The 26,450-nt window shown below is 35.9% G+C and overlaps 2 protein-coding genes across 11 annotated transcripts in view; one reads left to right on the top strand and one right to left on the bottom strand.

Moving 5' to 3' along the window:
* LOC308064864 (uncharacterized protein) overlaps positions 1 to 26,450 on the bottom strand; it is a 279,371-nt gene that overhangs the window by 155,029 nt on the left and 97,892 nt on the right. The window lies entirely within an intron of this gene.
* The window catches only part of PUM2 (pumilio RNA binding family member 2), a 68,894-nt gene that overhangs the window by 1,546 nt on the left and 40,898 nt on the right, over positions 1 to 26,450 (top strand). For 9 of the 10 annotated variants that reach the window (XM_080390006.1, XM_080390003.1, XM_080390008.1 and 6 more), the window contains exons 2-4: positions 19,936 to 20,004; positions 25,606 to 25,711; positions 26,001 to 26,188. In XM_080390006.1, coding sequence (XP_080246132.1) covers positions 19,954 to 20,004; positions 25,606 to 25,711; positions 26,001 to 26,188 — 345 coding nt within the window. In that variant the 5' untranslated portion in view covers positions 19,936 to 19,953. Of the gene's footprint in view, positions 1 to 652; positions 6,146 to 19,935; positions 20,005 to 25,605; positions 25,712 to 26,000; positions 26,189 to 26,450 lie in introns of those variants that run through there. The other variant, XM_080390007.1, reaches the window with a different exon arrangement.

Raw genomic sequence — 26,450 nt, 5'->3', positions numbered from 1 at the left:
TCTCTTTTGCTGAAGTCTTTGCTGCATCTTGACTGAGAGATCAGGCCTTTTTAGTTACCACGAGTTGATGGTGTAGCTGTTCGGGTATGTGGGATATGAATGCATTTGAAATATAATCACTATCCCATGCTATCATTTTTACATGAAAAACGTAGTATTTTGTTGTATTTAGTCACGTCTAGGTTTAAAACTAATGTTGACAACCGTCGCAGTTTTGTTGAGAAGCTGAGAGAATTATTGTCTACCTTTCTCTAGTCTACAACTCAGTTTTGTGTCAGTGTGAATATAAATGTCTTTGGCAGGTGGGAGAAGGAAACTTAGAAAAGGGAAATGGTAATTTAGTGGCGCTATAGTTTGGGTTATGTATGTAGAAATGGCACTAAATCACCTGACAGTTTTCTGAAGTGTTCAGAGAGTTGAAAATTTGGAATTTGTCCCAGCAGAATGGTTAGTAGGCAAATGCATGTGAGAAACTGCTTGATAATGCAGATTCTACAGTTTATTATGTGGATATTGCACGTAGGAAAGTTCATGTTATTTGAATAGTATTTTCTTCTGCATTAATAGGGAACGGTACTCCCCCCCCCCCCCCGTATCACTCTGTAGAACTTAATATATTTTTCTTCTATGTTAGGGATATTGGCACGGTGCTAGGCAATTATAATTGTATCTGGTATCATGATTGAGATAATAGTGCAAGAAACAGTTGGCTGAAAAAGTTGGACTCGCCTGTCTTGAGAAGATTCTTCTTATTATGACAGTATATGAGTATATGTTAAATCTTACATAGGATTGTAGTGCACATTGAAAGCTTTATGTATGTGTTTTCCTCAAGATTTTCTCAAGTGTTTCTTTACTGTGTTCTCATTGGGCCAGATATTGCAGATGTATGGGGCAAGTATGCTAACAGGACATCATCTTGTTGAATACTGTGAACTAGATTAGATTTTCAGCAGTGCTTTCTAGTTCACTTTTAGATATTGCCCCCCACCTTGATTTAATGATATGTGAGTGTGCATTGAATAATCAGCATTATGGAGAGCTTTCTAAAAGCATTCTCCTTGAAAACTTAATTGTTTTTTCTTTGTACAGTGGTTTCTAAAAGCCCACGATTATTAGCCAAGTTTTTATACACAGAGGCGAGTAATCCAGTAGATGGTTTGAATTCCTGCTTGTATGTCTTCATGCTCCTTTTTGAATGGTGAATTACATAAAAATTTACTGTCTATTGCAGTAAAATTCTCTTGAATGTTAAATGCTTTCTGTGTTGGGCATCTCCTGTGAAATAATCATTAATACATTGTATTTTCTTTTTTAAAAGTTTCTAATAGAAACTCTGCAAAGGAAAGGACAAGCTGTAGAGTAGACGTGCTTTATAAATACTTCTTATTGTTTGTATTATCTGCATTATATTGAAGAGAGTTACCATTTTTTTCTCCTCTTTTCAGTAAATTTAATTGAAAATACTTATTTAATGTGTATTTTCCCCACCCATAACATAACTGTTGTCTTGATTATTCCACACAATGCAACCCTTCCAATGTTGTCACAAAGCCAGTGCCTGGGCTCTTGTCTCAGAAGTGGGACAAGAAGTCTTTCGTTTAAAAGCTTGTTTTTCTCCTCCTTTAACAACAAATACCAGTTATGTAGTGCTTTTAATAATGAAGTTGGAGGCACTTCATAGTTATATAGTGGAAGAGAGTTTTAAATGACATCAGAACATGTAAACATATTCAGTTCTAGCTGCTTGGGTGTAATTTCAAACAAGTTGTATAAAATTTATTTTATAGTAACAGCTTGCATACCAAAAGTTTATAGCAAGATTTAGTTTGAATCCCACCCGGAATACCTGCTGTGGCTTTTAGAATTGTAGGCAAGAGCTTTTCGGGCTGGTATGTGAAATGTTTAGCTTACAAATAAAGACCAGATGTCATCTCTAGCGGTATCTTTAAAGATTCTATTTCATTATTGGCTAATGGATTTTTTTTCTAAACATGGCTATTTAAGAACAGTTGTAGACATAGAAGAAATATTTCTGAAGAGGTTATGACGACTGTCTTAAAAGTTGAGAAAGAAATGTGGGACTCTGAAATGTAGCAAAACTATCTCTAATAATCTACATTTGACTTTTTTGCTAACTGTTTTGTATGTACATCTATTTCTAATAAACTTGAGAGTGGTGATATGGTCCTCTGTCCTCTACTGAGTGTGCTAAATATCACATCTGCAGACTTTCTAACAGGCAGATTTTTACAACATATATTTATGTACATTGGACTAAGTAATCTGGTGTACATTTTGAAATTCTGATTATTTTCAGTTTTAATTTTTCATACAATTCTGGGATAGGTTACCGCTTGCTTCATCAGTGCTACTGAGGCATTGGCAAAGCCTAGTTATGGGTAATAGGTCTGGCTGTCTTTCTCGCCATTAACAAGCTCTAGGCATGTAAATCCTAATGGAAATCAGGGTTGTGTCAGACCTATGTTCATAACTTTGTTGTTAGATTTTGTACATGGTATTTTGAGGAAGAATTTGCAGTGATGTATTGAGCTAGTTGTATGCAGTTTTTCTTTGTGTGGCTGGTCTGAAGTTATGCATAGAATTTGTTCACAAATCTCTTCAAAGGGGAAGTGAATTTTTAAAAGCTGGGTCAGTGTATTTAGCTCCTTAAGTCTTTACATGTATGTATTGATTAAATACGAAGTTAGAATCACTGGAGATGATTTTGTGTAGTTGAGCTAAAAATGAGTCTATTTTGACTCATTTTTCAAGTATCTTGCTGTTTATCTCCGTTATGATGTATTGCTGAAACTTTGGTTCTTGGCATACCAGTGCCCAGAATATATCAATGGTAGATAGTCACATAGTCTGAAGAAGTTGCAGAACTAATGTTAGTCGGGTATTTTGACAATAAGCAAATACCTACTGTACCTACTAATAAGACAGATCACAATACCATCAAATCATTAGGTTTTAATTTATGCAAAATAATTCATTTAGTTTGAAAAGAGACTAGCTTCTGCTAGGCTTTGTGGGAAGTAATACAGATTTAGCACACAATCTTGTTATGTTTGCAAGTAAAAAAAAACATTCAGGTAAAGTAGTAGAATTAAGTGTAGATCAAAACAACTTTGTCCTTTTGCAGGTAGTAATCTAGAAGAAAAAAATCCAGTTCTAAGGTTTTTCTCCAAATGTTTAACTGATACAGCTTCCTAATTTTTCTTTAAAAACTTCATTCTGAATTTCAGGTAAGAATGGCTTTCTTTCCCCAGGAATCTTGCAATGTGCCACACTTTTGTGCTTTCCTAAGCCCAAGGACTTATGGGATGTGTTCAAAAAATGTAGTAAATATAGGTGCAAATGTGAATACACAAAATTTGCTGTCTTTAAAAGCAGGAATATCTGTTGTATCTGTGTTTTGCTTCATCTGTGTGTTTTTCTCATTCTTTAGTGGTTTTTTTGGTATTTTTTTCCTGGTTTTACTCTCTTACTTTTTCCCCCCTTCCTCTTATATTGCAAAATAAAAAAAATACCCCTTGACATCCTGCTTCATGCTGTATCACAATCTGTATTACACTTATAAGGAAACTGTAAAGCAGTTCTGTAAATATAAAATTCTACAACATTCTGTTTGTCCACTTGGACACAGTTCCTGAGCATGAAAATACTGGGATTTTCCTTGGTGGTGTTCGGTCTGTTACACAGGTTAAGGGGCCAACTTTTGCTAGCCTTACCTGTGGCTGATAGGTTACATAGATAAAATTGTTCACAGATAAGTAAATGCTGAGTAACAGTTGCATCTCTCTTCTGCCACCTGCTTTCTACTCCCAGTGGGATTCAGAGCCATGTCTTAATCAGCAGCTTTATTTAATTCAGTTAGGTCCATCAAAATATTTCTTCATTCCTTCAGCAGGTCAGTGTCATGAACCTCGTGTGTTTTCTGGTAACTTGAATGATGAATGCAGGGGAACTACTCTTGTCTTTTTTTAAAGTGCTTCAGTGGTTTTACATGTTACAGAAATTTAGTGAAGGGGAAGCCACTCTATGCATTGTTACTCATGTGAAAACAGTGCTTTCCGACTTAATACTGCCTTTACGTTGTGCTATTTTTCACTGCTCCCATTCTGCCTGAGCAATCTGAACTAACAGAAAGAAATCAAGTACAGATCAGCAAGTGTCTCCATTTCAGTTCTTTGTGTTCTCTGTGTACCAGTGTTTTGGGGGGATTTTGTGAAGACAGAAGTTACTGTTTAGTTTTTTAAAGAACAGACAACTCTTGAGTTAGGAGTACTTAAGAAGGTTTTCTAAAATTAAATTTATGCAAACTGTATAAGGAGTTTAGTTGTGATTGTGTTCTGTGAGTATTGTGTAAACAGAATCTCTGTAGATTAATATATGAAAGATATTTTTTAATCTATTTGGAGAAAAAAATGGAAAGAAAATTAATAGAAGCAAGTATAGTAGATAAATAACACAGAATGGATGAGGTTGGAAGGGTCCTCTGGAGGTCATCTGGTGCAACCCCTCTGCTCAAGCAGGGCAACCTAAAGCCAGTTGCCAAGATTGTCTTATTTATACATATATATATGAGAAGTAGAAAAGAAGATACAATACTGAAATTCTTGATTCAACATGTGTTACCTAAGCATATCTTAAACCTGTGGATTTTACATAAATTTGAGCATGTCATAGTGCAGTCAAAGAATGTAAGATAATGCCAAAGTAATAAAAAAGTATTATAGATAAATACAGCAAGACTGCGCCGTTTATTCTGTGAATACAGGAGCTGTAGCCCCACTGGTTCAGTAGGAACTCCTAATGCATGGAAAGTGAAATACAAAAATAGAAAATTTTAAATTCAGCAGGGATTGTTCAAACAAAAATAATTACAAAAAGCAAGAAATTTTCATATATTTAAAGTAAGGATTACTTAAAGTATCTTGAGAAATTCTACTGGTCTTCTGGCAAGAAACTGTCATAAGTCTGAGGCCTTAACAGGTGAATTCAAGTAAATGCAGAATGTGGAAGAACCTTGTACTCATTCCCATCCCAGAAGGTACGTAATACTTTTGACTGAGTGGTATGTAGAAGTGAGTTGAAAGAGGAGTTGTGAGCAATTTGGTTTTTTAAGAGAAATCAGCTCAACTTGGCTGGAATTGGTGTTGGATTTTGAAGAATCTTCAAATTACTTGAAGTGCTAAAGAAAGACGTTAGTAAACATACCTGACTAATTCAAAGAAACTAATTCCTGGGAAGACTAGGGAAACATCTTGGTCTTTTGAAAGCCATCTGAAGTGTCTTGAAAAGAACTGAGCATCGTAAGGCAAGACAACATCTTTAGTGAAGGTAATTATTTGCCCAGTAGTGTGCTTCATCTTTACTCTGGTTAAAAACCTGAAGAATGGCTTGTCAGTGTGCCTCATAAGGGATTATTGAGAAATCAACTATGGGAATTGCAAGTGAAGTGTCAATAGTTGGAAGGCAGTTCATGCTGTTAATAACATGCTTTAACTTTTGGTCAGACAGTTGGACTAGAAGGTCCTTCTAACTGAAATATTCTGTATTAATACACAGTAGTGTTAGAGGCTATTGATAGCACAGGGAAAGATCAAGTAGGTTATCCTGGAGTTCCATAGGTAGGACTGAGGCTTAATTATGCTAATTTGGAAACTACCAGGACTGTGATGGAAAAATTTCAGGTGCCACACATTTAAGAGCAGAGCAGGACATAGAAACACACCACAGTTGTTTGGAATTCAAAACTTAGTTGAGATGGAAGAAATCTTTTTGATAAGTGTATGCTAGACACATTGCTGTCTAAATTAACTAGCCACTCTGACTCAAAACTATTATTGTTGGCTCGTAGAACATTTTGGAATAAGAGGCACAGAAATGTGTGACATTGTTAACATTCACATTCTGTCTGTGTTCTTCTATGTTTGCTTCAGCTGTAGCAACAGAAAATTGAAATGATGGACAACAGTTATCCAAATGGCAGAAACTTTGGAATGTTGAACTACTTTGCTGGCAGAGGGAGAGGCTGTACAGAATAATTGGCAGCATAAGGGAGGGCAGAGGCTAGAGGAACACTCGTTTGCATGAGGGGGTGATATCCAAAGATCTTTGGACACTCAGCTGAAAGGTAATGCATACACAACTCCTTAATGCAAGATGTCAAAGCCACAAGTGTTGATTTGAGTCAAGAAACTGCCTTTGCCACCTTTCATTTTAAAACAGCAGTGAGCTTCTAGTTACTGACTAACAGGATTAAGTATAAATTTCTTAATCTAGAAATAACCATCGCTGGCTCTCATTCATTTTCCTTTAAAATAGTTTTTTATTTAGTTCATTATCCTTTATAACTTTTTGGTATAGACTATCTCCTTTGGTTTTTTGACAGTTTCTTTCCCTTAAGACCAGAAAAGCGCTTCAAGCTCTTAGATAGCACAGCATTTGAGGAAGACAGTTGTCCACTGTGGCATCATCCTCTTCCTAACATCCCTATGGGGCTGCAGATAGATTAGTGATCTGTTTGTTATTAATTCATATCACTTCTGTAATGAAGAATTGCCTAGGATACAAAGAGTTGGTGATCAGCAGTCACTGCAATATTTGGAGTTAAAGAGATGAGGTTTTTGAGAAGCTCTGGATTTTCTTAGATGTCGGAGTACTTGCAAATGTTCTTCCCATGTGCTGAAGTGAAGAGCTAAGAGTGTGGTACTGCCCAAGCTGTTTGTCCTGTTTTTTCCCTGGTACTTAAGCACTTCAGCAGTTTAAATACATCAGGTTATAAATTTTAACATGTTGTTTGCTGCTTCTGCTCTCTCTGCCTCCAGCAGAGGAAAAAGTAGGAACTGATGGTGAAAACATTAGAGTCCTGCAGCTGGGTCTACCGAAGCCTTTGTCAGTTCCTGATGAAGAGTTGAAGAGAAGTAACAATGTCAGAGAAATACTCTTGATTGTAGCAGCCTTTTCAAAGCATTGGAAGGATAGTGGTGCTATAAACAAAAAATATGAAGTGTGTCTTTGCACAGAGGTTTGGTTGAACTGCAGTTGCTGTAACTCATTTGTGTTAAAATTTACAAACTTCTCCAGAAGCTTTGTTAATAGCTGCTGTAAAAAAAAAAAAAAACAAACAACTTTTGCGTTGGAGGGATGGAGAGAAAAAAGGAGAGAGTTTGACTGAGCTCAGGAGCTTTTTGACACTTCCGTGATATGGAGGAGAAGCTCTGTGTGTTGGTTTTTGCAAGTATTTGGCATGGCTTTGATGGTGATCTATTAGAATTAATATAGCCATGAGGAAAATGTGTGGATGTTATTAAACTAATAAAACGTGCAAATGTTTAACATGCTTCCTCCAGGATAAAACGGATAACTTCTAGCAAAAATTTTTGCCTTGATTTTAAACAATAAGATTTTGTTTGTTGTTCAAATAAAGATAAGTTAATATGTTTGTGCAATTGAAATGGGGAAATAATTTTCCCATATGAGACCTCACAGTCATGCATCCCTTGGAACAGTGAACATAATCTCATCATTCAAACTGGGAACAACAAAATGTGTTTCCGACTTTACAGTGGGAGTTGCATTTCCTGAATCATTAGTTCTTCCTTTCATAGATTCTACTTAAAACTGTCTGTAGAAATCTAAGTGAGCTTGCAGTCCATATTTTATTTCCTAACTTTGTTTGGAACTTTTACTTAAGTTTAAAAATAAAGTATAATTGCGAATTTTAACTATGTTAAAGTGCTTTCAAAATAACTTTCTTGAAAAAGTCTTAGAAGTATCTGTTTAAGTGCTAAGCAGCTATGTAGTAAATACTTCCCTTTTATTGTTAGTCTGTCTTAGCAAAAGCTTGATGGCTTCTTCTCCGTGTGAAGTTAACATCTGTCTGAAGCTGTTCTGAAGATCCTTTATTTCTGTTTCTGCAATCAACAGGATCTGTAACAACTTTTTTAGTGTTGTCTTCCTGTGTTTTCAATGGTTTTAATTTTTTTTATTTTGCTATTTTCTTCAATTAATTACGGTAGTGTTTAGCTCCACTTAACTAGAAACCCAGATTATGAATTTGACATTCATTAAATCATGTATGATTTAAGCAGCTTCTCAAACTTGCAGTTTAGTAAAACTTTTCAAGGCTCACAATCTAGGAAAAGAAATCTTAGGATTGGAAGGATTTTCCATTGCGGTTAGGGGAGAGCTTGTCGGGGGGAGGGCATTTGATTCCTGTTTTGGAAAATGTTGTATGCCCTGTTAAAACAGCCTTGTTTGATAAGTTCTTGGTGAGATTTTTCTATCATACTAGTGCTGTATAATTTGAAGCAACTGTCCTGAGTTTTTCAGGTAAATTTAAGGTTGTGGCTTTGTGTGTGTTTTTTAAAAAATCTGAATGTCTTGCAGCCTGCACACTTGAGACCCCCTTATTACCTGCTTGTGACTCTCATAGTTCTTTCTGACAGCCGACATAACTAGAAAGAGGTAACTTGTCTGTCTTTGCCCTCTGATTTGAAACAGCTACAAAGGAGTCTTTTATGACATACTGCAAGGTGTTTTCTTGTAATTCAACTGAAAGAAAAACATTGAGAAATTTTCTGTGATATACTGTAAATCACTTCCCTAGCTAAAGAGAAGAAAATTACAGCATTGAATTTTGCAGATACTTGATTTGTATTTGTAGTACTTTGAAGCACATAGTGCATGGGATAGAGATCTTAATGTTAACTGTCATCAGGACAAGGACAGTAATTGCAGTCACCTGATTTGTGCAAGTAAGTTTTTTTTCATGTAACTTCTGTTCTTCAGAGCCTTTTCCTTAATTACCCCTTCCAATCCCATTTCCTGTTTTGATGCATCTGCATAGTTTCTGACTTTTTCACCAGCATTTCAAACTGCAGCTGATAGTTTTAGCTTGTGAGATACTTGACCAGTTCCCACCCACTGCATATTGTACATTATCAAACTGTGAACTGCTACCCGCTCTTTGTGGATTGCACTAGTAGTTGTGTCTTTATTAAGTACATTCACAAGTGTGCTTGTGCTTCCTTCAGATTTTTCATGCCGATTTATTTATTGAGTTAATCTTTGCATTTTCACCTGCCTTGATGTCTCCATGTTTGGCACTCATGCATTCCTGAGTATCTTAATGTAAACGGCTACTTTATGCTTACTTTACCAATTCAGTTTCTCATTGTATCAGTCTGTGTTATGCTTAGACTGAGAGCTCTCTTGAAGCAGTCTTTTGGACTTGTGCTTACTCAATAATTAGCGTAGGGAGACTCTGCTTTGGTACTACAGCAAAACAAATACCATGTGGTCAACTGTGCATTCTTCGATTTACATAAAGATAAATTATCCTGTTTACTTGTGTAGCAGTAACTCTGTGCAGGATTGGTTCAGGTCTGTGAGGAATTTTTGACAGTAGCGTAAATCTGAATGGTAGCACTGCTTCTGGAGGTAATGTGGGCTGGAAGCAGCCAACACATTCTTGCACCTTGGAGCTTGACATAATGGGAACCAAAGACCCGAGCTCGCTGCTTATGGAGCCAGTGGAAGTTTCTTTGCATTTTATTCCCATATGATCTGGATTCTAGGTGGGATTGTGAGGGAGGCCTTGTTTTAAATGTGATCATTATGTGGTTGTGGAGTTTTGTCCCAAAGCTAAAACTTGGTTTAGGCATTCTAGGAGAGTTTAGCATAGACATCCAGGATAAGGTGGTGGGAGCTAGTAAGCTTGGGAAAAAATGGCTGCATATAGTCATTCAGGCATTTTGCATTTTTGCAGTATATTTCTCCATATTTTCTTACTCCCTTCTGTTGTGAAAGGTGCCAAGAAAATAAAAACATTTGAAATTTGGGTCAGTGTTACGTACTTTGCTTAATCTAAGTTCTTACCTGCAGGTTTAAAATGTAGTTTGCTATTTTTTTTTCTCATGTGACTAAAATTGGGTCATGTGAAAGTGTATGACTGCTTTATTGCATGGAGGAGCTACATTTAGTTTTCTGAACCACCTCGGTTTGGTGCAGTTTACATTTCAAGTCAGGGTGGTTTAGAGCCCTTGTGTATCTTTGTGAAGGTAACAGAAGAGTTATATGAAAGCTTTTTTCCCTTTATTGAAGACAATGGAGGTTGGAATTCACAGGGAGCGAAGCAGTGGTGGGGAAATACGTGAAGGGAAGCAGGGGGCCAGCACATAGTCAGGTAAATGATTTAAGGGAATACTTTATTTTTATTAGTATTCCCTTAAATTTTAGAATTTAAGAGTTATTAGAATTAGAATCTAAAAATATTAGAATGAATAACCTGGAATTTAGAAATGTAATAAGAAATTTTGCCTGTAAGATCACCTCTTTGTATCAAAATATGGAAATGGCAATTACCATATTTTTAGCTGGTAATTCAAACATGGGAATTTTTTGTCAAGTCACTGCTTCTGCCTTCCCGAAGTTCTGCTGTTTATGTGCTGGTAGCTGCTTTAAAATTTTTGTATTTTGCAAATTTTTTATTTCTGTAAGTGCTCTTAAATTTTTGGCTGCTTAAGTGAAAAGGTTGAAAAACTTGACTTTAAATCCATTGTAACACAGATGTTTTAATGCCAATCCTTGAACCAGGTTTTGTTGCAAAGCTTTTATCATTTCAATTTGAATTATAAACACCCTCCTTTGTTTCTAGTTGCTTAATTGTCATCAGTACAAATTCTTTGGTATTATTTTAGACTTCTGTTGAAGGACTATGCTGGCCAACATTTAATGAGATATTAATGTCCAAGGCTAAGCTGCTGCTTTTACTGAATTAGAAATGAGACTTATTGAATTAGAAGTAGTCTCTTTAGGTTTTTTACAGTTGGCTGTTTTTTTTCCCAGCTTTTAGGCAATTGTAGAAATCTGTGGTTAGTTTGAATACATATATTGTCCAAAGAGAACATACTTAGAAAACAGCTGAAAAAAGTGATAGCAGCAATTTGTTTAAGTGTCCATTCCCCTGCTGTAGACAGATAAAGAAAGAAACACATACGCTTCCTTACAGTAATTCTTTAAAATACATTAAAAGAAACATGCTTTGCTGCTCTCTGACTGTCCTTAAAATTATTCGGAGTTAAAAGGATGGAAGAGTCAAGGTAGATTTTGAAGCAGACTTTGATGTATTTGAAACCTGTGGGGTTTTTTCACTGGCATTTTATGTTGGTGTTACAGAGAAGTTGTGTGTTTTATCAGCAGCTTTCTTTAGAACAACTAGTTATTCATAGTGAATTGAAAAGTCTAAAAATTTTGGATTGTTTTTGTACAACCTGTGATACAATTAATTGTCTAAAGCAGGGGTCCTCAAACTTTTTAACCAGGGGGCCGGCGCGTGGATGAAGTGGCAGGAGGCCATCTGCGGCTGCTTGGTTTCCCCCCCCAACCCCCGGTGGGGGGGAGGGGGGGGCAGGGGGGTTCTGTAAATACTGGGGGCCAGATTGAGGACCCTGGGGGGCTGTATCTGGCCCACAGGCTGTAGTTTGAGGACCCCTGGTCTAAAGACTACGTAGTTCCATTTCTTCAGCTCTGGCTTTAGTGCCCAGTTTGAGAAGATCAGACTGTATTGGTATTCCCGCATGTCCTCTTGCCAGCTGGAGGAGAAAAAACCCCAACCAAACATCAGAGCTTGTTGAAAGGTTACTGGGGCTTTGAGGGAGAAGTCATGATGCTAGAAGTTTCTGGGCAGGAGAATTACTGGTGGAACTTCAGTTTTTCAATCTAGTGTTCTTGAAAACTGTATCCTTGAAAAATGAATGGTATGGAAATACATCTGCCATACTCGGGAGTGAAGAAAATGAAAGTAAATGCTCCAAAGAAGGGGATTGCTATATATCGACAATTGCTGGGGGTGGGAGAACTTTTCTGATATCAGTGCTACAATAGCATGAAAGAAAACAGTTTCCTGGAAATTCTGTCAGTGACTTGTAATTTCCTCAGCCCTACTTTTAATGAGGGGGAGGTGTGTGTATATGTACAAAATCTTTTTCTTGGTATAAATTACATTGTTTATAAATCAGTTACATTCCATGTGATTCCTTAAAATCACATTCTTCTTAAGGTGGTTCTGAAAAAATAAGTAATTTTTGAAACAAAAATTTAAAGCTGTTTTTTTATTTCTCAGTGTGTGTGTGTGGAATGTTCTGCTTTGGATTCTCTGGCAGCACATAGAGAAGTGGAAATAAATTACATATCTAAGGAAAACATATTAGCAAAAAAAGTCTTGATTGCAGTGTATAATGTTAACTTACAGAAATTTTTACTCTATTCTAGGCCTGTACGTTGTAATTGTTTTGATTCTTGTTAACATGTTTAAGAAAAGCCTGTTGACTTTCTGTTAGAATGGAAGTCATATCTCATTAATCATTACAACACACATAAATGGAGATAAATTGTCCGTAGTTCTTGGTTGTGTATAGGTAAGTATTGGGTTTGTACAGTTTTAATCTTCAGAAAAGGCAGTTTTAAGCCTTTTTTTATAACATATATTGCCTACAGAGCCTCAAGTTTTTCATGGTTTTTTAACTTACTAAGTAAAGTTTTTGAATAAGAGCAAACTATGAACTAAGGAAGGCTGATGTCTTGAAACAGCAATGCAGCAAGTTAGTGTCAGGTTTCCTTATAGAAGTAGCCGTGAGTGTTGCTACTCAACTGATAAAGCCTGTTGGTGTAGAATGGAACAATAATAGTTAGAAATTTGTCTGAATTCCTCTAAACTTTTGTTACATGACCAGTAGCACTTATTACTCTGTTATAGAAAGGTGATGCTGACTGACTAGCTTAACAAGAAAAGTAATTTTCTAAATTGGAAAAAAGAAATTTGTCATGTACCTATATTAAGGAATTGGCACCAATTAAATAATAAGTGTGTTTAGACAAGAACTGAAATTCACCTTACATTTCACAGCGTTGTTTTCAAACTTCTGAATTTATGTAATGTCTTCCTTTTTTTGTTTGTGGTATATTTATGCAGGAACATTGGTGTAAGAGATGCAGAATAATACACACATGTTGAAGTGCAGTAGTGGGTAGGTTAAGAGTCTCACCAAACTAAGTGGGATCACACCTAAACTTTCACACTGAAGATTAAACCTGTACAGTTTCTTGTATGAAAGAGTTCTTCAGTTTGATTTACAAGCTGTAAAGGACCAGTGGACCCCCTTTAAGAATTACCTTTGTTTGTAGCTCATTTAAATAAAAAGTTTAAAAAACGGATAAATGTTATTTCAATCAGTTGTTTTAATTTGATTTTTTTTAATAATTTCCTGTTTATATAAACTAATTGGACAAGTTTTTCTGGGATTTTCTTTAGTAAAATTATAGATAACTTTTAATCAACTCTCTCTTCTCTAGACTTTTATTTTGCAATCTTCTGCAACATCTGTCACCCTGACTTCCTGTTCTGTACATTCTTAAACTCTTTTGAGTCGATAATGTCTTATACAATTAAGACTCTGGTGAGAAACCTGCGAAGTTTTTTAGTATAAACTATATTCCCTACTTGTGTTGGAATATATCACTTTAGCTCCTCAAATGGAGCAAACAGTGTAAATAGTTACAAAATCTGGTTTCAGTACAGACACATTGTTATTGATTTATGTGAGGCTGATAGTTCTGCCACTCTTTGACTGTAGGGTTTAAAATCCTGAGCTTGAGGACACCTGACAGTAGTTTAGAAAAACTTTTTTACCATTCTTGAGGTGAAACTTGGAACTTGTCGTATGGGAAGACAGGCATGAAAGCCTGTGCAAGGAAGAGAGAAGTTTCTTATGTGACGGAAGAGTTCATGTTCAGGGGAAACAAGTGTGCTATTACCTACTTCTTGGAGCATGTTTTGTTCCACAGCTGGGAACAGAACCCAAGATTCCTGAATCTTGTTAGGCCAATAAACCATCACGTGGTTGTGAAGCAGGTGGCAAGATGTCCATCACTTTCCTCTGCTTCATGCTTGCTCTGTGTAGTCTGTCAGCAAGGGGACTATACAAGCAGATTTGTAATTTTCAGATCTGGCAGTGACTTTTGAGATGCTATCCAGCATAATTTTATATAATTTTTTTATATATGTGCACTTGATAAAAACCTAGGAAATTACTTTCTCCTGTGTGCATGCATCCAGATTACTGATACAACAATTGAAAAGAAAGCAAGCAAAACATTGGTCAGTGTTGTGTATGCAAGTGTCAGGTCTTATGATCACCTTGCCCCTTTGACTTAGATTTTGTAGCAGACTGGGCAGTGCTTTTGCCAAGTGTATTTTTTTTCCCCCCCTCCTCTTGCTATGTGCTGCAGAAACCTTCCCTTGAAATCCATTAGTTACATTTTTTTTTTTTTTCATTGTTGGGTGGCCTCAGCACTGGGAGGATGGCTTCTCAAACTACAATACAAAGTCACAAGGCAAAAAAACCACGAGAACATTAAGATCCAGAGTGATTGCTGAGCCAAGCCAACTAAATTGACAAACTAAATTTTGCTGTTGTTAAAGTGTTTCAGTGTATCAAGGGTCATATAGTGGAAAAGTATAGTTCAATCTGAGAATATGTTAAGAAGCTTAAAATACAGGGATTGAAGAATTACTGACTTGCCTGCAAAAAGTTCAAGTTGGGTTTCAGAATACTGTATTTTAATGCAATGATAATTGTTAAATACTTAATGAGGGAAGATGTTATGCTTTTGAGATTATAACCATGGAAATATGTGTCAGAATTTAAAATTGGTTGCCTAAACAATTTGTCAGAAATGCCTAACATCTTGTTTCTTTGGACTGCTTAAGGAGCTTGAACATTTTGGAGTATTTGGTTAAGTCTGCAGTTGTGTTGTTCCATGTGGTCCTCAGAAAATGTTACCTCTTTTCAGAACATAGCGTACCTGTAGAATTTGAATTACTTGGGAGCAGCAACTTTTATTAACCATTTTGGTAGTAATCAAACCTTTGGTTCCTTGGGGCTTGAAAGAGGCATGAGAAGATGCATCTAGCCAAAGCCAGCCTTAATCAAACAAATGCCTTGTTTTCTTAAAACGTTACACAAAATATTTAGTATTATGTAACCATCTTGTGTACAAAACAGTTCAGTTGTGATTCTGGTAGTTGCCTGTTCAGCTGCTCAACAGCTTTTATTATCTGGATGCACTGTTGGCTGCCCTCTAAACCAAAATAATGACGGTTTAGGTAACTTGGCAAAATAGATTCTGGAGCAGACTGCAGTATCTCACGATAGAAGTTTGGGCATTTTGTCCTTTGTTATAAATACCTAATAGATTTCTGTCTCATGTTTAATCTGTATTAAATACTGGTTTTATTTCCTAATTTCAAGCTGGCTACCCATCTGAAATATTTTTTATGTTTTTTAATACCTAATCAAGTGTCTGACATGGCTTTACAAGACAGTGTTTAACTTAATGGAGGGCTGGCAGAGTTTCTATGTATCGTGTTTTAAAAATAGCCATTTTTGTGTTCTTAAATTAGTTTAAATTGCTAATAATGCTAAGTCTCTGCTATAAACATATATCATATATAAGATAAATGCTGCAGAAGAGCCACCCCTGTAGAAACTATTAGGAAGATATTTTGCATTAGTCATACAGCAAAATAAAGAAAAAAAAAAACCCAAGAAAAAAAAGTTGAAGCATTTGCAATGTGAACAGCAGCTTCCCTTTCTTTCCAGCCACTACTGTAATTATTGGGTGTTTTGTGTTGAATTTCTGGCCTAGTACTACAGCTTCAACAGCAAAATGTGTCTTCCTTTTCCTTGTCACAGTGGTTAGGGTAAATCACCTGCAGGGAAGGGGTGAGATTTGGAATTTCTTAATGCAGAAAAAATAGTTTTCCTACTTTCTGGTCAGATGGTTTAACCATTTTTGATATATAAGATTAATTCATATCTTTCTCTTCTATATTTTTGTTTTGCTATTATTTTTCTCCAACTCTTCCCCTCCCCCCAGAAGTGGCTGAGATTTGCTTTTGCAAGAAAATGGTTAGAAGCTTATTTCTGGCAGGATTCAGGGTTATTGGAGAGAGTACTTGTCCTTAGATCTGGATCTGGCTGTCTGGATTCCAGAAACTGGAATTATTTTAAGCAGTGTTTCTTGTCGTAATCCTAGATGACTCTCCAGTCGTCTGCCTCCTGAATTCTGTCCTGAGTTATGTGAGGACACAGTTTCATGTTACTGGTTTATCATGTAGCTGCCGGTCAGCAGGTATTCCTACTTCACCTTGCTCCAGACCAGTTTCTTCTTGTTGCTTTCCCCATGTGAAATATAGTGGTCTCATCGCTGTGGTGTTTTAGCCACTTCATCTGGCTCGTCTGGTGAAATTCTCATGCATGGAAGAAGTAGTAGGAAAACTTCTGAATCAAACATTTTACTTGATCACCAAGTTCATTGCAAGGGGAACGGTAAAAGCTGTTGGGGAAAGATGGAAGGACTGCCTCCATCAGTAGCTGGCTAGATGTGCTTAGCTGTGTCCTGAACTAGATCTATTGGTTAAATGTTGCAGCACTCAGGATTGTCCTGTGAACATAGTATGAGGTAGTAGCAAAATACAGGAGAAATGAGATAGCTACTCTTACTAGGATCTTTGCCAGAGTAAAGGAAGGTTTTTGCATAGGCCTTGAGAATTAAAATAAATTATTTTGTAAAATTCAGGGGGAGAGAAAAAGTGTAAACTTTAGGAAGAAAGTCTACCAAAAAAATGTAATTTTTTTTTTTACTATGTGTTAGAATTTCATTCCTAATGCTGTGATGAAAAATTGACTAATACGTGCTAGTATGTTGTATCCAGTTTGAGTGAAAGTGGAAAAAGATCAGAACTTGCTATTGATATGTCAGGGTAAAAGTTCATGGATATGCTTAAGCTGTTCTATCTATTTAACAGCAGTATGTGAGAAATTGTTACACCTGAAAACTGTTTTGGTGTGTAGTACCCATTTATGCATAATTTGAGGGCCCTGTGGAATGATTTGATGTGATCCGAAGTTTGAAACCATTGCCAGCTTCTCATAGTTGGAAAGGCTTTTTAGTGTTCAATTCCTGAAAACTAAGATTAGATATAGCAACTAATCCTAAAAGCAGGTAGGTGGTGAATGGAGGGGGTGTGTGTCTTCAGAGTGATTGTGGGGGAGAAAAAAACAAGGGAAAAGATGTAATCGACCAAAAGCAGGAAAAAATTGTAGATGTTGTATAGTATGTTTCATAGGCCTTTATTCTTTTTTAATTTATGAGTTATTCTAGGTGACAGGGAATTAATAAAAGTAGAGGGTGTTTTTTTAATGATCTGAATTTGAGATTAAAAATGTATATTTAAAATGTTTCTTTCTGGAGCATATGAATCAGGTGAATGTTGGCATTGAAATAGAGAAAATAAAAATTCCTGGTAATACAGATGATCCAAACCAAAGTTTCTCCTCTGGATAGAGGGCATGTCTTTATATGTAGTAGATCTAGCTTGGCTGTCATGCTGTATGTTTTCTTTTGTTGTAGTGGTAGGGCTAGCATTGAAGACAATAGAGCTTCTGAAGATGGTAGTGCTGCCTGTATTTTCTCCAGTCTGTAAACTGATCTGTGACACATGTATTCATGATACGGGACAGGATTTTGTAGGCTGCTAGTTTTGATGGAAACGGAAATGGAGACCCTCTTTGCTACAGTAAAAGGACCGTATTATTTGTCTTGCTGCTGATAGCAATAGGTAACACTAACTTAAATTTCATGATTGTAAGAAAAGAGCCAGTAAGCAAAGTCACTGTTCAGTGTACGAAAACTTTGTTTCACAGACTTGACTCAGCAGTTCAGGGAAAAGGTGGTTAGCTGTGTTATTACCCTCATGCTTAGATTGTCTTATCTTAGAGACTTTGGAAGTACGTGTGGCCGTGTTACTGAACTTTGCTGTGTTGTGAAAAATAACCATTTGGTATTAAGCCTTGCACCACAAAAAAGCCCCCACAAACAAAACCACCAGAAATTTTAAAAAAAACCCCAAACACCCAATAATGGAAAAAAAAAAATCCTAAACCAAAAGAAACAAACAAATTCAAAACCCCCATGACATAAAACCCAACCAAACCCAGAAAAACCTCAGCTGAAAAACTTAAGCATCTTTCAAGCTTGGTTGTTTTCTGTCTAACAGTGGTTTGGGTCGTGTTTAGGCTAAGTATAGTTTGGCAAGCTTTAGCTACAAATTTTGTTTATAGAGATATCATTAGACCAGAACCACCTTTTGAGATGGTAACAGCTAATTTACTATTTGATTGTAATTGAAACTGAAGTCCATGACTTGAGCATGTGCAGTGGCTTATGGTAAGATAATCAACTCTCTCAGCCATTTATAGAAGAAATGATGTTTTCAGAAACTGTAATATCCAAATTCAGAAGTCTTCAAAATTTTAATTTCTGGTTTTTCTTTCTAAATAATTCCTCTTTTACAGTTATTTTTTTTGTGTGTGCATGCACAAAGATTTGGTTATCCCTTGGAGCTAATAAAAAATAGTTTATTTGTAATTTATGTGAAAAAAACCTTAATTTGAAAAAAATGCCTTTAGCTTTTCTAAGGATACATGAAAATTTCCTTTCAGTTTCTATAAGAATAAAGTCAACTTCATTGACTCAAATGTTCGCATCACTGGAAAACAGGTCAAGGTGCTGATTTACACGCGCACACACCCCCCCCCCCCCCCCCCCGTAATTCACTGTGAAATTAAATTTACTCTTCAGTAGATCACTGGAATTGTTGGGAATTAGTTTCAGAATGAGTTTCAGAATCCATCTTAACTAAAAATTGTTCTTTCTGAGGGAATATTTCTTTAAGCTGTGAAATTTCTTCCTCAAAAACAGATAGACACTCAACCTCAGAAGTTAATGGCTTATAATGATTATGGGGCAATAACAGTATTTTGAGACTAGACCATCTATTGACAGATAATGGACACTTTTTCAGTGCTAAGAACTGGAAAAGTTGTTTGCACCAGAATGTTAAAATTGTGTCTTTGCCTAGTATTTGAGTGTTTTTTTAAAAGTGATCTTAATGTGTTATCAGCTGTATGGAATAACTTAATTTTGTTTTATTTTTAAATGTTAATAGATGGGTTTACTAGGTGAAATTAACTCTTCAAGAGAATGGAATTGGGAGGGAAACTTTACTTTTATTCTGAATAAGCTTACCATTTTACCCTGCTGCTTCTCACTGTTGAGAAAGAAGGGAAGAGAAGAAACAAATCTGAATTGCCCTTTTTTAATTTATTTTTTAAGCTTGTCATGGCTTTAAAAATTCCTTGTGGAAACCATTTTCTAAGGAAAGAATGTACCGACTACATTGTGTCTGCATGCTGTGGAAAAGGGGGTGGTTTGTAGCAGTAGTGACTCTTGTTCTGGTGTAGTATACCTTTCATATTTACAACAAACGAAAAAGACAACACAGAAGGATGAATGCTATTTTGTGGAAGAAGGCATGAGGAAGTGTGATAATGCAGTCAGTTACTAGATTTGAAAAGCAACATATTGACGTGTCTTGGAAGTTTTTCTTTGTTTGCTACTAAGTGTACTCAGTAACATTTCGTGCAATGGCTCATCATCTTTCCCAAGGATATTGTATGTCCAATTCTTTAATTTCTTTTTGTTTGGTTGGTTTTGGGTTTTTTTACATTTATTGCAATTTGGTCATTGTTTCCATATTGAGTGATATCTAGCCGTTTATGTGAAGATTAAAATTTTTAAATCTCTGAATTTATTAATGTGGTGTTATATTAGCGTCGTTCATTAAAGTGGTCACTAACTGTATCTGTTCATGAAATCTAAACTGATGTTTAGCCTAGATTGAGTAGCAAACTTTGTGTGTGCTTTTAATTATGAGAAATCTTGTGGAGTATTACAAGCTCAACTTTTCAAAAGACACTTGATGAATGGATCATTCTTTTGTTTTTCCCCCTACAGGTTCGATCTGTGGATGAAATGAATCATGAGTTTCAAGCTCTTGCCCTAGAATCTCGGGGAATGGGAGAGGTAATGATTGAGGGTTGAAAATCCAGTTGATAGTTTGGAAATGTTGATACAACTTAAGAAGTCTTAAATAAGGTAACATGAAGCAAAGAGCCACTTTTAAGACAGAATTGTTTTTTCAGGCAACTGAAGATTTTTGTTCTGAGATGAAGGTAAACTTGAGTACTTTTCAAGAACACTGGGATGGTTGTCGAATGCATCTGCAGTGTTACTGTGTCAGTATTAACTAGATGCCTAATGCTCTTGGGGCAGTGACAGGGTACTTTGAAAGTTTGTGCAGCTCTATGAAATGAGGTATGTTTTCAGTGTCACCACATACAAGCTAGTGAAACAATTGCTTACTACTCTTTAAGAAGCCAAGGAGACTGAGATCTGAAAAAGGGTTGGCTCCAGAAAAAGTGAAACTGGCATATATCCTAGCAGAAATGTGTGGCAATTAGCTATATTTTGACTGGTAATTACTCCTTAAAAGAAGATTTTAACAAGGGTGAAGACTGCATTTATATAATTTAGCTAGAGGGAAGAAGGAATTTGATTGGTCTGTTTTGGTTTTTTTTTTTTAAGTTGATGTACTTTTGAGGGGCGGGGGTAGAATTTAAGATCATGGAGGATGAGTGAGCTCCTTCAAAAGCAGTTCCCTAAACTGTTTTGAAAGTAATCAACATGCATTAGGGTTACTTGCCCTGACAGGACATGGTAATAAGATAAGTTCACATTGAATTAAGATTTCAAATACTGATCCTTTTGTCTTGCTGGATATTTATGTAAATCAGTTGATAATCAAACCAGTGACAATATTTCAGCTTAACTTTCTTAAAATGATGATACGACTGTGATCTCTATGGAAACCATAACATTGATGAAAAACAAATACTGTGTTCTAGTTGCTGAATGCTTCTGGACTGAACACATGGCTGTTTTACCAATCGGTTGGGTTTTCAGCAATTTTTGCTTCATCCAGGTTTCCATGTTGACTTTGTTAAACCATCTCCCCTTTGAAAAATCAATAATAAATTAAGGCCTGTTCTTTAGAAAGTTGAGTAGCCACATCAGATATGCTTGCTTCCCCCTGCCCCCCAGCTCTTAAATCCTTTGAAAGGTAAAGGTGTTAGTAAGATACCTGTGATAGTACCAACAGCGGTAGAGTGGATAGGTAACATTCATATTGATGATTATTCTTGTGCCACCCACAAAGTACTCTGAAAGATTGAAAGCAGTGAAAATCAAGGATGGCATAAATGCCTGGGTATTAAAACGAGGTATATATGACTGCTCATGCAGATCTTCATTTTAGGGTATCTCAGATTGAGGGAGGTATTTCTGCATGATTATGGTTTTGTTTACATGGTATTCTGTGGATCTGTGAAGATGTTTTAAACAAACAAAACCACATCAGAAAAACCCAGACACACAGAAAGCCAAAGTAGTTCTGGAATAGATTCCAAGGCTGGTTTAATCTTCTTTTTGATTATAACCATCTAAACTATTAAAGAAAATGTTCTCATAAATACCCTTGTAAGCTAGAGTTGGTAGTTATATGTTCCTCCCTGCTGCCCTCTGTCTACTTTGAAAATTATGAAAGGGAGGTGATGTCAAGCATTTGCTTCTAGCTATTGGGAAGTTGTTCTCTTCCTCATCTTCTCTGCCTGGATAGATTTTTCTCTGAACTGAAATTACTTCGTTTATAATTCTAATCCTTCTTGGTCTTTTTTTCCCCTGACGGGGAATCAGTACTTGGCATTAGAGGGCTGTTAAGTCTTACTTTTCACATCATTACTAAAATCAAGACTGTCTGTGAGTCCTCAAGCAAGTATCTTTTCCATGTGCTGAAGTAAAGGAATATGGTATGAAATCTGTTCTCATTGTACGGTAACACATTTTGGAAACAATAGGTGCTGGAAATCCTTCTGTTAAGCTGTCTGAGCTGCATTTGGATGGAGCCTGGTATCAATCAGTATCAGGAATAGGACAGTATAACATGAGCCAGATGTATGGTTTCCTTGATCTGTTTGTCTTGCAATGCTTTGTTAATTTACTCTGTAAAGGAACAAACTAATACTTCAATAACAGATCTGCTGTATTGCAGGCTTCTTTCTCTGAATGTCTCCTAAAATTTCAGCTCTTAGATTGGTTATACACAGATGATGTTTCTGGCTCCAGCTTCTAAAAGCTATTGTGACCCTTAAGGTTGTGATAATATTCTGAAGAAATAATAACACATGGTGCTATTTCTCTTCTCTAGGCATCTGTTGTTTGCTGTTTCAGAGCCAGCATAGTGGATTTCAGGACTTCTAGTGTGACCTGATACAGGCATATATACAATTTATTCCCAAACAGAATATAAAACTAAACTTTTTTATATATATATAATCTCTGTTGTTATAGTAACTTACTACAGGGTCAAAGCACACACAAATTTCGTTTTAGGGACAATATATCAATTTCTGGTGTCAAAATTTCATTCAGAGAAATTGTGGAAGCCCTGTAGGAATAATGCCTGAAACTTAATAAATAAATAAATAAAATTTTAAAGAATTCTTAATTCAAGAGCCACTAATGGAGACTGCGTAGTTACTTACCAGAGAGCTGGTTAAGAGGCAGCTTTAGCATAATTGGTTATTATCAATGTGTAGAAAAGGGCTTTGTTCATCTGGCAGAGACATAACAGGGATCAGTGCTGATACTGGAAAAGGATTCTTAGCATACTGTTGGAAAGAAATACAACAATCTTTAACATTATTTAGAATTAGGATTGGATGTATCTTTGTAACATTTTTTTCAAATTTGATTAAATGCAGGAAATAATGAGCAAGACACATGTTCTCAAAAGGTAAAGCACGATGATTTTAGCTCCTTGTATTAATTTATGATGACTTCTTGATTAAGTCTTTTTCAGTAGGGCTAATTAAATAAGGTGTTTTGTCTGTTAGAGGAACATTTTGCTTTTCTGAAAAATATTTTTTAAAAATATTTTTTTAAGTTCCACAATTGAATAGTTGCTAGCTGCTAGGGCTGCTCATTTATTGCATTGCCACATAAATAAAACATCCCTTTTTTAGAAGTAGTATAATGTATGTCATGTCCATCATCTGTCAAAAGTAATAAATCTAAATCACTGGCCCTCAGGGATGCGCAAACTTGTTAACTTCAAAAAATTCCATTTGTTTAAATATTTGGGGCAGTTTTGTTGTGTAGAAATTTTAAAGGTAATATTTTCTGTAAATGTTTGACTTTCAATACGATACAGTTTAAATTTAATGTTCTGAGGTATAGATGATACATTATGTTTTGTGCTAAAGATAATCTATATTCTCTGTGTACTGGAGTACATGAAGGCTGCAAGCAGTTGAATATATCCATTTGGAATTGAGAATATGTAGTTAAAAAAAACCCAAAACCCAACCAAACACAAAACCCAAAAAACTAAAGTAAACCTAAAAAAAAACCCACAAACACCAAAATCCCCCAAAACAACCTGTACTTTTGCAGTGAGGATTATTGCTGCTCTTTACCAGTGGATAGGGTTTTTTTGCTCTGATGGAAATTCTGTGAATGAATTTTGAAATCAAAAGTGGTATTGCAGTGTGTTCTGCTATAAACTTGTATATTCATAATGTTGTGTTGTCTGAACATGTGTCTGATAGTAGAATTTAGTAATTTCAGGGTAAGCATATTTTAAATTGTTTGTTTTAGTTCACCCAAGATATTACTTGATCTGGTTTATTCTGACGAAGTTGTGTTAGATTGTGACACCTTCACTTCTGTATTACTCATATCTCTGATCTCAGCTGGACACGAACTTGTCTTAGACCACATGTAAAATAAGATGTGATTATCTTTCTCAAAACCAAGGTTGCATATAAAGCATGATACCTGTTCTACCACTGTCCTGCAAAATGAAAAATTAGTACTGCAAATCAATTACAATATAAAGCTGAAAAGGATGCATAGATTGCATAGTCTGATCTGAAATTGGTAATCTTTTGATTTGAGTGGAATCACAGTTGTAAGATTCCATTCATCTATTTTTTTTGTCCTCTAATGATTAACTTCAACCCTTAAAATTGGGGTAGGCTTAATATCCTGGTGCTCCCAAAGTGTGTTTGGTTGACACCTGTTGATGACCTCCCATGCACTGAGAAAGCGGGCGTCTTTGTCAGGGTCCTAACTGTAACACTCTTGCAAATACAATACAGTATTTTCGTTGAGCTTTAGCTGTTTATCATCCTCCACTTTAAGTCCTTCTCAGTTAATTTATGTGAGGAACCCATGAATTTCAGTAGGTTAGCTAGTCAAAATACTTTGCTTCTCGTAAGAGTTCCAGGCAGCAAAAAAAACCAGCTATCAGCAATCCTTAAGTTACTCCAAAGGAATCTTTTATCTCTGTTTCAGTGTTAATATTGTGGCCTGTTCATGGAATCTTACCCTTTAAGCTGTTTCCACAAGCTCTTCCAAAGCTGTACTAAGAAATACCTGAAAAAATACTTCTGTTAGTTTCATCAAGGCTCATACTAAGCTGTGAAGTTCAGAAGGGTGTTTCAGTTGCTTAAGTAACAGGAGAATGAAAGCTTCAGGACATACTTGTTTATTGTAAACAAAGTTCTATCAGATTACATCTGTTTGTGTTTTTTTTTTTTCAAAATGGACAAAATCTTAAATTTTAAATTGAACATTACATTTTGCTGAATTTGACAGATTAGGATGCTGTCTTCAGAGCTCTTCCCTACTTTTTTTGCAATCTGTTTTCATTGTAGTTTCAGGTGATCAGCCTTGTAAGGCATGTAAGATATAGTCAGAATACAGGCTTTTAATTACATATGAAAGAGAAAATGTGATATGCAGTGTTTGGCAGTTATACTGCTACCAATGCAAAAAGTCAGAGGAATAAAGTAAAAGTAGTAAAACAAAAGTAAAAACAAGGTGTTTTTGTTTGTGCATTGCTTCTGTTGTGTGTACTGTCTTTTGTCCTCAAAGTCAGGACAAGATGTCATACTGATCTAACTTGAAACTTTCTCATTTAGAAGTAGTAATGAAAAAAAAATACCATACAGCTGAATGAAATCATTGGTATGTGGAACTTTGAATTTGAATGTGTCATTTGTAACCGGCAGATCCCTGTGGTCTGAAGGAGCTGGTTTGCCACCATATATATGTTAGTAGCTTTCTGGAATTTGGAACATGATGCATTTGTAGTGAACAGAATGTTACAATGAACTGCTGTTGTTTCTGTACATCATGATAGTTACAGGCCAAGCTTTTGAGCCAGCACAGAAAGAAGGCAGCGTTAGTTTCTGAGGGGATTGACTTGGTTTAACACTGGGTTTAATTTGACTGTCTTTTCACATTTGCTTCTATATTCTGTTATCTCTCCCTCATAACTTCAGAATCTCAGCCTTTTGGGGGTCATTTGAGTGATTTCTTTATACAGCGTCAGCTTCAGTAACAGCACAACTTCTAAGTGTTGTTATTCCTTGGCAATGCATGCTTCCTTCTGTGAAGTTGACTTTGGTTTCTAAAATTAATTTCTTGCATATCCTCTTAATAATACTGCTGGTTTTGCCCGTAAGCATATCTTAAATAAAACCATTTTCTCTTTTGGAACAGCTTTTACCTGCCAAAAAGTTTTGGGAACCTGATGATTCAGCAAAAGATGGACAAAAAGGGATATTCCTTGGTGATGAGTGGAGAGAGACTGCATGGGGAACTCCTCGTAAGTGATTGATGTATATGTGTTGAAAAATAGTCATGTTTACTAAATAGTATTTCAAAGTAAATTAATACTATAAATTGTGTATTAAATTTTATTTTCCTTGTGAAAAAGTATAGCACACTGGTGGTTTTGTGCCAGTAACACTTTTTGAAACAGATTTGGAATTTTTATATAACTTAATTTGGATCTTGTTTAATATTGCCTCCGAAATGCAAAACCATTATAAGTTGTATTTTTTTTTTTTTTTTTTTACATACAATAGATTCATTTATTTATTTGTTTTTAACAGACCATTCTATGTCCCAGCCTATTATGGTACAGAGAAAGCCTGGACAGGGTTTTCATGGAAACAGTGAAGTAAATGCTGTATTGTCTCCACGATCAGAAAGTGGTGGCCTTGGAGTGAGCATGGTAGAATATGTGTTAAGTTCCTCTCCAGCTGATAAATTGGATTCCCGGTTTAGGAAAGGAGCTTTTGTAAGTAATGCAGTGTGTTAAGCTTGCCTAGTTACCTGCTGTGGTCTTACTGTCTTACATGGTTATCTTTTCTACTCTATTTGTCCATTTTCCTTTTTTAACTCTTCTCTTTAGAAGGAAGTGTATAGTTGCTATCTGTCTGTCTTTCTTGCTTGGAGGGGGGCAGAAGAGGGAAGTGGCTTGGGAATCATGACTGAATAGCTGTCCAAAAAAAAGTAGTTTCCCAACACCTTTAAATGAAGGTAGGAAAAATTGCAAATAG

The sequence above is a fragment of the Falco punctatus genome (assembly GCF_963210335.1).
Source record: "Falco punctatus genome assembly, chromosome: 5".
NCBI lineage: Eukaryota > Metazoa > Chordata > Aves > Falconiformes > Falconidae > Falco > Falco punctatus.
Note: the sequence above shows the minus strand (reverse complement) of the source record. Positions and strands in the feature narration are given on the sequence as shown.